Source organism: Dromaius novaehollandiae, chromosome 18 (genome assembly GCF_036370855.1).
Source record: "Dromaius novaehollandiae isolate bDroNov1 chromosome 18, bDroNov1.hap1, whole genome shotgun sequence".
Classification (NCBI taxonomy): Eukaryota; Metazoa; Chordata; class Aves; order Casuariiformes; family Dromaiidae; genus Dromaius; species Dromaius novaehollandiae.
Window position 1 is genome coordinate 16,435,197 of NC_088115.1, and position 12,614 is coordinate 16,447,810.

Here is a 12,614-nt window from a genome sequence, read left to right on the forward strand (position 1 = left end):
CGGGGCCGTGTCCCTGCCCCTGCTGCCTCCGGCGGAAAAGTGCCGGGAACAGCGGGTCTGGGCTGCAGCCATCCTCCCCTCTCGCTCCAGCTGACTCCTTCCAGGAGCTGCTGGGAAAGGCTCTGGCACAGAAACGGGGAAACTCTCCTCGCGGTTCCCAAACCCGCGGATCAGTCCAAAGCAAACAGCCCTGGCCCCGGCGCCGGGGCTTGGCCGGGGAAGCCCTGCCGAGGGGGTTCTGCTCCGGGCAGAGGCGGCACCACGGAGCGCGGCGGGGACGACACAGGGCTTTCCTTGGAGGGAGGAAGAGCCCCACAAGTCCCGTCGGCCGCAGCGAGCAGTGTGGGTCCGGTCTGGCCGTGGGGACGGGATGGTCCGTGTGCTGCGAGCGTGGCCCGGAGCAGCACCGGGCTCCTCAAGCACCTGGGACACGGGACGTCCCCCCTTTACTGAGGTTAAAGCCTGTCTGGGGGGACGCGGCCCCGTGCACAGCCTGTCCCTCTGCCCGGCGCAGGTACGACAGGAACAAGCTGACCCTGAAGGACGTTCACAACTGTCAGTACGTGGCTTGCATGAACCCCACCGCCGGGTCCTTCACCATCGACTCGAGGCTGCAGGTACGCGGGGACGAGGCGTGGGGGAGCCGGGCAGCACCGCGCCGTCGGCTCCGGCAAGCGGCAGCCGGCAGCTGAGCGTGGCTCTTTGCCGCAGCGTCACTTCTGCGTCTTCGCGGTGAGCTTTCCCGGCCACGAAGCGCTCCTGACCATCTACAGCACCATCCTCGCCCAGCACCTGGCGCAGCGCAAGATGCCGCCGGCCGTCCAGAGGCTGCAGGCGCAGCTGGTCGCGGCCGCCCTGGGTGAGCCCCGGCGCGCGGGGGTGGAAGGCAGCCAGCGCCGGCTTTCGGCACCCGCACACGGCCAGCACGGTGCGAACCGAAGCCGTGCCCAACCGTCACCGCCCCAGAAAGCTCCGTGCAGCAGCTCAAGTCACTGCGCTGCACAAATAAACCCCCAATTCCTCATTTCCTCCGATTTACAAACTGCAGCACGGTGCACCTGGGCACGGTCAAACTAAAATTTCAGACTCGGTTCTGTCTGCCGCAGTGCAGAGGGGAACGGGCAGAGCGAGGCGCAGGCACCCCGCACCGAGCGCGGCGGTCTCTGCGCCCGGCCTCCCCGCTCACCCCCCGTCTCCCGCGAGCAGCCCTGCACCAGAAGGTCACCTCCACCTTCCTGCCCACCGCCATCAAGTTCCACTACCTCTTCAACCTCCGCGACCTCTCCAACATTTTCCAGGTACCGGGGTGCCTGTCTTTCCTTTGCACCACGTCCTCACAGTGTACCGTGTCCTTGAGATGCACCATGACCTTTTCCCAGAGCCAACGCTTTAACTCCGCTCTGAGCAGCGGTGCAATAAACGTCGGCGGCCTGACGGGCTCGTGTGTTTGCCAGGGGCTGCTGTTCTCCACCCCCGAGTGCCTCCGCGGTCCCCTGGACCTGGTGCGCCTCTGGCTGCACGAAGCCGGCCGGGTGTACGGGGACAAGCTGGTCGACGACAAGGACCAGGAGAGCTTCGGGCGCATTCTAGCCGCCACCTGCAAAAAATTCTTCGATGTAAGTTGTGCCGGTAAACGACAGAGGGCTGCGGGCCGGAGGGCTGCGTTTCGGGGCGCGTGAGGCCGGGGACTGCCGCACCGGCTCGCTTCGCCTCTCCCCAGGATCTCAGGGAAGACCAGATGTTCGCCAAGCCCAACATCTACTGCCACTTCGCCCAGGGCATCGGGGAGCCCAAGTACCTGCCGGTGCCCAGCTGGCCATCTCTGCACAAGCTGCTGGGGGAGGCCCTGGACAGCTACAACGAGGTCAACGCGGCGATGAATCTGGTGAGACCCCGCGAGCCGGTCCGCGGCCGGGCAGCACTCGCACCGCGTGGACGGACGGGCTTTGCAACGCCGCCCTCGCTCAGCTTTTCCTGCTGTGAAATGCTAAACCCTTCCCTCTCGTTTTCTTTAGGTGCTGTTTGAAGACGCCGTGTCCCATATTTGCAGAATTAGTCGGATCTTAGAGTCTCCCCGAGGGAACGCGCTGCTGGTGGGAGTCGGAGGCAGCGGGAAGCAAAGCCTTTCACGGCTGGCAGCTTACATTAGCGCCCTGGACGTGTTTCAGATCACGCTGAAGAAGGGATATGGCATCCCCGACCTTAAGGTTAGAGCAGCTTTTCCCCCCGTCTCCCGGGGCAGCTCAGCCTGCTCGCACGGAGGGATTGGGCGAACCGCGTAAGTGGAGCCAAAAGCCTCCTGCTCGTGCTCTGCTCAGCGAGCCCCGGGTCCGAGGCGGGTGCGGAGGCTCTGCGCTCTCCTCCGGTCCCTCCGTGTTCACGTACCGTGCCATGTCCCCAAACGCCCTCGAGCAGGGCTTCTCCAGCTCGGGGACGGGCAGGAGCCGCCTGTCCCCAGTCCATCCCCTCCGCGAGGGCAGGTCCGTGCAGGAGCACCAGCACCTTTGCCGGGGGGGGGTTGCCACGGTCTCATGTGCAACGTCACCCGGCAGAGAAAAGGCAGACGCCAGCCCGGCCCTGCCCGTCCCGCTCAGCCACTCTCGTTGTATTCCCCGATGCCTGAGCCAGATCGGCCGCTCCGGAGAGCCGCTCGGCCTGAGGGGCTGAGGGGGGTTGGTGGTGTCTCTCCCGTGCAGCTGGACCTGGCCTCCCAGTACATCAAGGCCGCCGTGAAGAACACCCCCACCGTCTTCCTGATGACCGACTCCCAGGTTGCCGAAGAACCCTTCCTCGTCCTCATCAACGACTTCCTGGCGTCTGGAGAGATACCGGGGCTTTTTCAGGATGATGACCTGGAAAACATTATGAATTCCATGAGGCCACAAGTGAAGTTCCTTGGGCTGCAAGACTCGCGGGAAAACTGCTGGAAACTGTTTATAGAAAAAGTCAGGCGACAGTTAAAGGTAGGGGCTCACCCAAAAGGGGTGTCTTGTGAGTGCTTCTGGCTCGCTTAACCCAAAACCTGTGTGCAAACAGTGCGCGCAGCATTGTGCTAATGAGTCCGACTGAAAAGCGTTTTCGAAGGATGCCGGGCAGCTCAGGGCTGCGGCTGTTGACGCCCTCGCGTTGGCCTCCCTCGAAGCGGAGGGCGGGCGGGCAAACAGCCTGCAACGCGGCCACGAGGACGCCGGCGCGGCACCGCGGCTCCGGCTGCAGCCGCCAAGGCGGGGGGGGCCCGGGACCGCTGGGGAAAGTGGGGTGCTGCGGGGGCGTGTGGTTGCAGAGCCTCTCCCACGCGCCGCGGAGGGGATGCGCCGGGCGGGAGGTGCATCCTGGGTCCTCACGGAGGGGAGGACGCAGAGCCCGCGGCGACCCTCCCGGGTGCCGGGGACGTGGTGGGCACCACGCCGGGTCCATCCCGCCGTGCTCACCGGCGCGCTCCGGCCCAGGTGATCCTCTGCTTCTCGCCCGTGGGCTGCACGCTGCGGGTGCGCGCCCGGCGGTTCCCGGCCGTGGTGAGCTGCACCGCCATCGACTGGTTCCACGAGTGGCCGGAGGACGCGCTCGTCTCCGTCAGCAGCCGGTTCCTGGAGGAGACGGGGGGCATCGAGGTGAGCGGCCGCGGGCACGGGCGGACGCGCGGGCTGGTGAGCTGGGCACGCTGGGCACACTGCGCCTGCGGGGCTCGTGCACCGCTCCGGTCCCTGAGGGGCTGGAGGGGACGGGGAAACCAGCGCCCCGGGACGTGTCCAGCACTTCTGTGTCATTGCAGCGAGCGTGGGGACGGGGAGCCGGGGCGAGCCGGGGCTGTGAGCACGGGGACAGGGACCTGGGCGAGCCACAGCTGCCTCCCGATCAAAGCAAACAAAGACTGGGGCCTCACGCGGTGCACGCAGGACAAACCTGTCCTCTACATTCTCCTTCGTCCTTAAAACAATGCAAATAACAGCCCAGAAACATCACGTGCTTAAAACACAAAAGCTCCTCTCTGGTGCAGCACAGGTTTGCCTGGAAGATTAAAGTCTGCGGGAAACCCAAGAAAGACATGAGAACTAACGCTGTTAGTGTTGTGATGACCTACATTTCCCAGTGATGAGTTGTGCTATTTAATATAACAGCGGTGCTTTGCCTTCCAGCTTCTACAGTTAAATGTGTAACTAACGTTACACAAAAGCTCGGTTTTTACATTTAATATTTGCGCTGCCTCAGTTTTCAGTCACAGGGTGGTTTGTGTTCCCAATGCAGCCGGAGGTCAAGGTCTCCATCAGCCAGTTCATGTCCTTCGTCCACACGAGCGTTAACGAGATGTCCAAGACCTACCTGGCCATGGAGCGACGCTACAATTACACCACGCCAAAAACCTTTCTGGAGCAGATAAAGCTTTACCAAAATCTGCTGTCCAAAAAAAGGCAAGAACTCGTTGCAAAGATCGACCGGCTGGAGAACGGCCTGGCGAAGCTGCAGAGCACGGCGTCCCAGGTGCGTGCTCTCCCCACCGAGGGCTCGCCAGCGCCCGGCCTCCGGCTCCGTGACGGCGTGGGCAGGCGGCGGCCGGCAGGGACGGGTCGCACCGGTATTTCACTTTGCTCGTCCCGCCTGCGCCCGCGCCTGCTGCCGCTCAGGTGGACGACCTGAAGGCCAAACTGGCAACCCAGGAGGCAGAGCTGCAGCAGAAGAACGAGGACGCGGATAAACTGATCCACGTGGTGGGCGTCGAAACGGAGAAAGTCAGCCAGGAGAAGGCCACGGCCGACGAGGAGGAGCTGAAGGTCCAGGTCATCAACACGGTACGCGGCGCCCGCCGCTCCCGGGCGGCTGCTCCGGCCGCGCTGCCTCCCAGGGCGGCTCTGCCGGGCGGGAGCCGTGCCGCGCGCCGACGCTCACCCCGGCCTCCCCCTCGCCGCCCCAGAACGTGGCGGAGAAGCAGCGCGCCTGCGAGACCGACCTGGCCAAAGCGGAGCCCGCGCTCGTCGCCGCCCGGGCGGCCCTCGACACCCTCAACAAGGTAGAAGGCGGGGGGTCTTCGGGGGTCCCCAGTCGCAGCAGCCCAGCCCCGCGCCGGGCGACGTGCACCGACCGTCTCGTCCCGTCCCAGAACAACCTGACGGAGCTGAAGTCCTTCGGGTCCCCCCCGCAAGCGGTGGTGAACGTCACGGCAGCCGTGATGATCCTGACAGCGCCGGGGGGCAAGATACCGAAGGATAAAAGCTGGAAGGCAGCAAAAATCATGATGGGAAAAGTAGACGCCTTCCTGGATGCCTTAAAGAAGTTCGACAAGGAGCACATCCCCGAAGCATGCCTCAAAGCCTTCAAGTGAGTAACAGCCGGCTCCTCCCAGGCGGGGTCTTCCCCCGAGCGCAGAGCCACCACGGAGGGATCGGCCAAAGCACGGGAGGAGCCTCCACGCTGTCTTTTAAGTCTCCAGGTCGCTACAGAAAGAGTTGAATATTGCATGTGCGAAGTATATCGCCCAGGGGTGCTCCAAGCCCCGTGGGGAGCGGGGCCGGGCACCGGGTAACGCAGTGGCGTGTTCTCCCTCTCCAGACCCTACCAGTCAGACCCAAATTTTGATCCCGAGTCGATACTGTCGAAGTCGACGGCTGCGGCAGGTCTGTGCTCCTGGTGTCTGAACATCGTTCGCTTCTACGAGGTCTACTGCGACGTCGCGCCCAAGAGGCAGGCGCTGGAGGAGGCTAACGCGGAGCTGGCGGAGGCGCAAGACAAACTCAGTCGCATTAAGCACAAAATCGCGGTAAGTGTGTGCTCCCTCCCGGGCCGTCCCCAGGCAGAGCCTGCGCGGGAGCCAGCAGCTGTTTGCATTGGCCGGCGTCCGCCATGGCTGCAGAGCAGACAATGTGGTCCTGGGTCACAGAAAGGAGCCAGAAACGAATTAGGAAGGTTCTTATCGTCTGTGTAGCCTGGAGCCCAGGTGGAAGAGTTGCGTCTTCACACCAGAGCCTGCAGACTCATGAGTGTCTGCAAAGCTTTCTCCAGGCTTGCAAACTTACTGCAATCGCATTCTGTATGTGTAGGAGGTAACCGTAAATGTGTTGTCTTTCAAAGGATCTGAATGCCAATTTGGCAACTCTCACTGCGGAATTTGAGAAAGCTACAGCTGAAAAAATCAAATGTCAGCAAGAGGCTGATGCCACGAACAGAGTCATCACGTTAGCAAACAGGTATCGTGCAAACATTGGCTCCAAAAGCGCCAGGGCTGCCAGGGGCGGAAACCAGCTGAGATCATCGGCTGTTCCCTCGGATTGCCTCGTGGTGGGAAGGTGCTTCAAAGGACACACAGATCCATGGAAAAGCCAGACCGCCCCCCACCCTCCAAATCAAAAGTATCCACAAAGTAGAACTGGGCCCGACCCCGCGAGAGGCGGCCCCGGCGGGGGGACGGTGCAGCGCCGAGCTGCCGGCCGGGATGCCTGGACCGGCAGCAGCACCGTGTCCCCCAAACCCCCAGGCTCGTCGGGGGACTGGCCTCCGAGAACGTCCGCTGGGCCCAGTCCGTGGAGACCTTCCAGGCGCAGGAGAAAACGCTGTGCGGGGACGTGCTGCTGACCTCCGCCTTCGTGTCCTACGTGGGCTACTTCACCAAGAAGTACCGCGCCGAGCTGATGGACAAGCGCTGGATCCCCTTCCTCGGCGGGCTGAAGGTGAGCGGCGGCGGCCGGAGAGGCGGGGGCGGCGGGGACCGTCCCGACGGCACCTCCACCGCGGCGTCCCCTCCGCGGCAGGTGCCCATCCCCATCGCCCCGGGGCTGGACCCGCTGAGCCTGCTCACCGACGCCGCCGAGGCGGCCGCCTGGAGCAACCAGGGGCTGCCCAGCGACCGCACGTCCGCCGAGAACGCCGCCATCCTCTGCAACACCGAGCGCTGGCCCCTCGTCGTGGACGCCCAGCTCCAGGGCGTCAAGTGGATCAAGAACAGATACGGGGAGGAGCTGACGGCCATCCGGCTGGGGCAGAGCAAGTGGGTCGGCCGCCCCTTCCCCCGCCGCCCGCGCCCCTCGTCGGGGCCCCATCGTGCCCCCATGCCCACCCCTGCCCTCCCGCTGCAGCTACCTGGACACCATCGAGCAGGCGGTCTCCGAGGGGCACACGCTGCTCATCGAGAACATGGGCGAGACCGTGGAGCCGGTGCTGGATCACCTGCTGGGCAGGAACACCGTCAGGAAGGGACGGTGAGCGCGCGCGTGCCCTGCCGCCGGGCACGTCCTGCCCTGAGCCCCCGCTGCGCCCCTCAGACGCCAACTTCTGCCTTGGTGCGGCAGCAGCTCGGGCCGGTGCTGCCCCCCACCCCGTTCACACGAGCCCCGGCCACGTCCCCTCACTTTCCTTGTGGTGTTTCCCGCACGGGGACACGTCTAGATCTGACTTTTTGGACCGTTCTGGCCCGGTTCCCTTAGCGATTGAAGATGCCCGCGCTCCCGGGTGCAGCTGCAGGATAAAGCACGGTCAGCAGGGAGGATGTTCCTTAGCAGAGCAGAAGCACCTCCAGCCACGGGGCCGTGGCCATCCCCTGCTCCCGCTGCCGTGCCGGTGCTCCCGGCCCCTCTCCCGCCGCATCCCGGGGTCCGGAGACCCCACGGGGCCGGGAGCCAGCCCATGAGACCGGAGGAGCTGCTGCTCGGCCGTCCCGGCTCCTGCGGCCGTGCCCCTTGTCCCGCCGCCCCGTGTCCACGAGCGCCCTGAGCCCAGGAGCTCCGGGGCAGCCGATCGCAGACGCCTCCCGCTTCTCGGCCCCGCCGCGGCCGTTGCTCCCTTGCGATGCCTTTTGCTTGCTGAGCGGAGAAACAAATCCTGAACGTCCAGAAACAGCACGTGGGTTGAGGGGTGCTGTCTGTGACGAGCTACTGCCGAACGACTTGACACTTAGGGAAATCAATTTGTCTGATTAACTATGCAGCTACATTAAGATAGGCGACAAAGAAGTGGAGTACCACCCGCGCTTCCGCCTGATCCTGCACACCAAATGCTTCAACCCGCACTACAAGCCCGAGGTGCAGGCGCGGTGCACCTTGATCAACTTCCTGGTGACCAGGGACGGGCTGGAGGAGCAGCTGCTGGCGGCCGTGGTGGCCAAGGAGCGCCCGGACCTGGAGACCCTGAAGGTACCGACCCGGCGCGCGGCGGCTCTGCCCCGGGCTGGCTTTCAGCCGGGCGCCCCGCGGTGCCTCCGCGAGGGGATCTGTCCGCGGAAACCCGAGCGAGCCCCGACGAGACCCTGCCGTCCGCAGCGGGCGCTTCTACAGCCGTGCAGCGAAGCGACGCTCCTGCCGCGGAGCCCGTGGGGCAGCGGCAACCCCCGGCAGGGCGCCGAGCTCCTCCCTGCACCAGCACCAGCACCTCCGCGACATCACGAAACGTTTCAGTTGGGTTTCTTCAGTGACCCATAGCTCAGCCAACAAATGCATTATTGTGCTGTGTTTATAAGGGCAGGATTTATATCAATAGCAAGGAAGATAAAGCCAGCAGGACTGCTGCTGCGCCACAGTTTATTGCCTGCTGCTCATTAGGGAGCTCCCGGCATAAATCACTGCCGCTGACGCCAGAAGTTTTACCTCGCCGGCTCTCGAATGACTCACGTCTCTCGCCCATGTGCATTACAGGCAAATCTCACAAAAAGCCAGAATGAATTCAAGATCCATCTGAAGGAGCTGGAGGACTCGCTGCTTGCCCGGCTGTCTGCTGCGTCGGGGGATTTTCTGGGAGACACGGCGCTGGTGGAGAACCTGGAAACAACGAAGCGCACGGCCATGGAAATTGAGGAAAAAGTAAGGACGCTGCCCACGGCGCTGAGCTCTCCGGACCGCGCCGGGGTGCCCGGGGCTTTCGAGGGCAGTAACGGAAGGTTAGGGGCTGGTCCAGCACCTGCAAAGATGCTGTGATAATGTGTCCCCCCCCCTTTGCGTGTCTTGAGGTGAAAGAAGCCAAAGTCACCGAAGTTCAGATAAACGTCGCAAGAGAAAACTACAGGCCAGCAGCAGAAAGAGCGTCGCTGCTCTACTTCATCCTGAGCGACCTCAACAAAATCAACCCCATCTACCAGTTCTCCCTGAAGGTAAACACGAAACCAGGAGCTAATGGGGTTTACGGGGCAGGGCAGGTCTTTGCGGGAGCTCGGCGCTGCGGCGTTTCCGCCTTTCGGCTTTGGTCGAGCGCTCGGAAAGGCAGGCGCTGAGCTGCCGCCGCCGGCTCGTCCCGCAGGCCTTCAACGCGGTCTTCGAGAAGGCGATCCAGCGCGCGAGCCCCGCCGACGACGTCCGGCAGCGGGTCGTCAACCTGACGGACGAGATCACCTACTCGGTCGTCACGTACACGGCGCGGGGGCTCTTCGAGAGGGACAAGCTCATCTTCCTGGCCCAGGTTGCCTTCCAGGTAACGCGGACGGACGTTTGGGGCTGCTGCTGCGAAGCGCTGCTATTTTATGCACGTGGGTCTCGTATTGCCGTGGCACTAAGGGCTGCGTGGTAGCTCCCCGTCCGGGGACGTGGCTCGCACGGGCACGTGGGCTGGTGTCACCGGGGCTGCCCCCGCCCCGGGCAGCCGCGACGCCGCGCTCCCGCCTCGGCAGGTGCTGACGGTGAAGAAGGAGCTGAACCCGGCGGAGCTGGACTTCCTCCTGCGCTTCCCGTTCCGGGCCGGCCTGGCGTCCCCCGTGGATTTCCTGCAGGCCCAGGGCTGGGGCGGCATCAAGGTCCGTCGGGGTCGAGCTTCCCGCGGTGCCGCCGGGAGGGACGGCGAGAGCGGGAGGGGACCGTCCCTGCCCAGACGCCCGGCGCGAAACGCGCGGCGACGGAGGTGTCGGGGCAGCCGCTCGCCTAGACGTGCCCCAGCACCGGCACCGTCCCCGTCCCCTGCGTTTTGTGCATGGCGCAGGTGCAAGGGATAAACCAGGAAAAGGGCTTTTCTAGCCAGAAAAAGCGATGCCAATGGCAAAGTCTGTTTTCTTGTGGTTTGAGACCATCCCTGCAGGTGCCTTCTCGGTCCCCGGCACCCGGCGGGCTGGGGGGTCCCCGCTCGCTCTGGTTCGGTGGCAAGCACCACAGTGGCACGTCCCCGGCTGCAGGGACAGCGAAGTGCCCCCAACAGTCCTGGGGCCGCCGAGAGCCGGCAGAGCCTGGTGGGTGACGCAGTCTCTTTGTGCCGGCTCCGAAGGTCCTCTCGGAAATGGACGAGTTCAAGAACTTGGACAGCGACATCGAAGGTTCAGCAAAGCGATGGAAAAGATTTGTGGAGTCCGAGGCGCCCGAGAAGGAAGTGTTCCCGAAGGAGTGGAAGAACAAAACGGCCCTGCAGAAGCTGTGCATGCTGCGCTGCATGCGGCCGGACAGGATGACCTACGCCGTCAGGTGCCCCGTGCCCTCCCGCGGGAACCGTCCGGCAGCGCCGAGCACAGCCGGCGGGAGGAAACCTCCCTCCAGCCATCCCGGCCCCTGTCCCGCCGCAGGCAGCGGCACCTTTCCTAACAAACCCCTGCTCGCAGCGGCATTCCCGCCGGGTCCCCTGATCAGCTGGATCCATGTGCTCCCAGCTAACACATGCAATGTTATTTCTCCTTAGAAACTTTGTGGAAGAGAAGATGGGAAGTAAGTTTGTGGAAGGAAGAAGCATTGAATTTTCTAAGTCATACGAAGAGAGCAGCCCATCCACAGCAATATTCTTCATTCTCTCGCCTGGGGTTGACCCGCTGAAAGATGTGGAAGCCCTAGGTAAAGTGATACCCCCCCCTTTCTCAGACCAGCATCGTTAGATCTCACTTCATAAAGCCTTTTTTTGCTGTTTGTTTCATCAGTAAAAACAGGAGCTGCACAACCCCGTTTTTCCTATTACTACTAATAAAAAAGGCATCTTATACCATCGCTTTTTCCCTCCCCTTCCCAGGAAGAAAGCTGAACTTCACCATCGACAATGGGAAAATCCACAACGTGTCGCTGGGGCAAGGCCAAGAGATCGTGGCAGAAAACGCCCTGGATGTGGCCTCTGCGCAAGGGCACTGGGTCATTCTGCAGGTATCTGAGGGCTGCTGCATCACGACAGTCCCCAGAGCACCCCAGGGCTTCAGCTCCATCTGCTGCCATCGTGCAGCTCCCTGGCTGCACACAGACCTGCAGCATTCACGAACCATCCCAAATCCCATTAACGTGCTATTTGCGATGGCTGGTACGTGCTGAGCATCAGCAGCTGCTGCATCCCCCCTGCCCGGCCCTCACGGAGCCTCGCAGGGCTCTGCTTAGTGCTCGGCCTGAGTGCGCTGCATCTGGCCTGACCCTCGCTTACCGGGGAGCTGGGAGCCCTGGGAAGGGACCTCGGGGCCAGACGGCCTGCTGGAGAGCAGCACGATTCAGCTGCCATGAAATGGCATTAAAAACACACAGCATCTCTGTTAGTATAGGACTGGATGGCCTGGAGAAGCGCGGTTGCACCCCCAGGTTGTCGTGCTGACACCCGTAAAGGCAGCCCCGGAGAATAGGGGGTCCCTCCGCCTTTAAGTCAGGACTTGGAGCCTTGGGCAGGGAAGGAAGGGAAGGAGAGAGGAGGGAGAGAGAGAAAATCCATTCAAACAGAAATTACGGCTGATACTGTTCTTGTGGTTAGACTGCACAATTATTTGTGGCCCTAAACATCCATTAATCTCAATGCAAAAGAATCCAGGCAGGTGGAGACTGACTAGGCTTTTGGTTGATAAGCTTTAATTGAGCTTGAGCCTTTCTATTTGAATGGCTCACCAAAAGCATATTTTTTTTTTCCGTATACCACATACCATGCTAACGAAACAAAAATGATTAATGTGGAATTGCCAGCCTGAGCAATATAAAATAGTGCATCTGCTATCACAGCAGGCCACACCAAAAATTAAGGAGGAATATGCCGCACTGAGATTAAAATTTAGAAGCAAAAAATACAGTGGAGTTTTCTGTTGCAGAATATCCATCTGGTTGCAAGGTGGCTGAGCACACTGGATAAAAAGGTTGAGCGATACAGCACTGGCAGTCACGCAGATTACAGGGTCTTTATGAGTGCTGAGCCAGCCCCCAGCCCAGAAACACACATCATTCCTCAAGGATTGCTGGAAAATGCTATTAAAATCACCAATGAGCCACCAACTGGCATGTACGCCAACCTGCACAAAGCACTGGACCTCTTTACACAGGTATCCAGACAGCACCAGCCAGCTTTGGCTTTTATCAGCTGGTGCACTTGTTGTGTTACAGAATGTGTTTCTTTTCATGCATTTTTGTACCAGTGCTTCTAATCCGCACCTGCTGTAGAGTTCTGTTCCGACTGACCGACTTTCTCTTGGGCCGCTATTACAGATGGCAGATGCTATGCCGTAAGCCAGCGCATGCGGCGCCAGTAATTCTCCCGGACAGGCTAAGCACTCCGATTTGTCGTGACGTGCTCTCAGGGATAAGCAGAACTCTGAGGATTACTAAAATGGGGACCTCCTCCTGCATCGCTAGTATCTGTCACAGGGTTGAAGCTAAAGACTCTCTCGCTTGCTGCCCTGAACGACCAGGCTCTAGGGTCAGAGCTATAAGTGCATGCGCATTCCTATTTTACTATAAACAACGGAGCACAGAAATTAACCACCAACTCCTTAAAAA

At 61.8% G+C, this 12,614-nt stretch overlaps 1 protein-coding gene across 1 annotated transcript in view; it reads left to right on the plus strand.

The window, feature by feature from the left end:
• DNAH17 (dynein axonemal heavy chain 17) overlaps positions 1–12,614 on the plus strand; it is a 38,429-nt gene that overhangs the window by 19,953 nt on the left and 5,862 nt on the right. The window contains exons 48-73 of the mRNA XM_064522891.1: positions 515–617; positions 712–859; positions 1,207–1,298; positions 1,455–1,616; positions 1,721–1,885; positions 2,016–2,207; positions 2,697–2,963; positions 3,450–3,611; positions 4,246–4,479; positions 4,623–4,787; positions 4,910–5,005; positions 5,096–5,313; positions 5,545–5,752; positions 6,064–6,179; positions 6,467–6,659; positions 6,741–6,976; positions 7,065–7,187; positions 7,913–8,117; positions 8,616–8,780; positions 8,927–9,067; positions 9,214–9,384; positions 9,581–9,703; positions 10,165–10,358; positions 10,570–10,718; positions 10,891–11,018; positions 11,933–12,160. Coding sequence (XP_064378961.1) covers positions 515–617; positions 712–859; positions 1,207–1,298; positions 1,455–1,616; positions 1,721–1,885; positions 2,016–2,207; positions 2,697–2,963; positions 3,450–3,611; positions 4,246–4,479; positions 4,623–4,787; positions 4,910–5,005; positions 5,096–5,313; positions 5,545–5,752; positions 6,064–6,179; positions 6,467–6,659; positions 6,741–6,976; positions 7,065–7,187; positions 7,913–8,117; positions 8,616–8,780; positions 8,927–9,067; positions 9,214–9,384; positions 9,581–9,703; positions 10,165–10,358; positions 10,570–10,718; positions 10,891–11,018; positions 11,933–12,160 — 4,384 coding nt within the window. The remainder of the gene's footprint in view (positions 1–514; positions 618–711; positions 860–1,206; positions 1,299–1,454; positions 1,617–1,720; positions 1,886–2,015; positions 2,208–2,696; positions 2,964–3,449; positions 3,612–4,245; positions 4,480–4,622; positions 4,788–4,909; positions 5,006–5,095; positions 5,314–5,544; positions 5,753–6,063; positions 6,180–6,466; positions 6,660–6,740; positions 6,977–7,064; positions 7,188–7,912; positions 8,118–8,615; positions 8,781–8,926; positions 9,068–9,213; positions 9,385–9,580; positions 9,704–10,164; positions 10,359–10,569; positions 10,719–10,890; positions 11,019–11,932; positions 12,161–12,614) is intronic.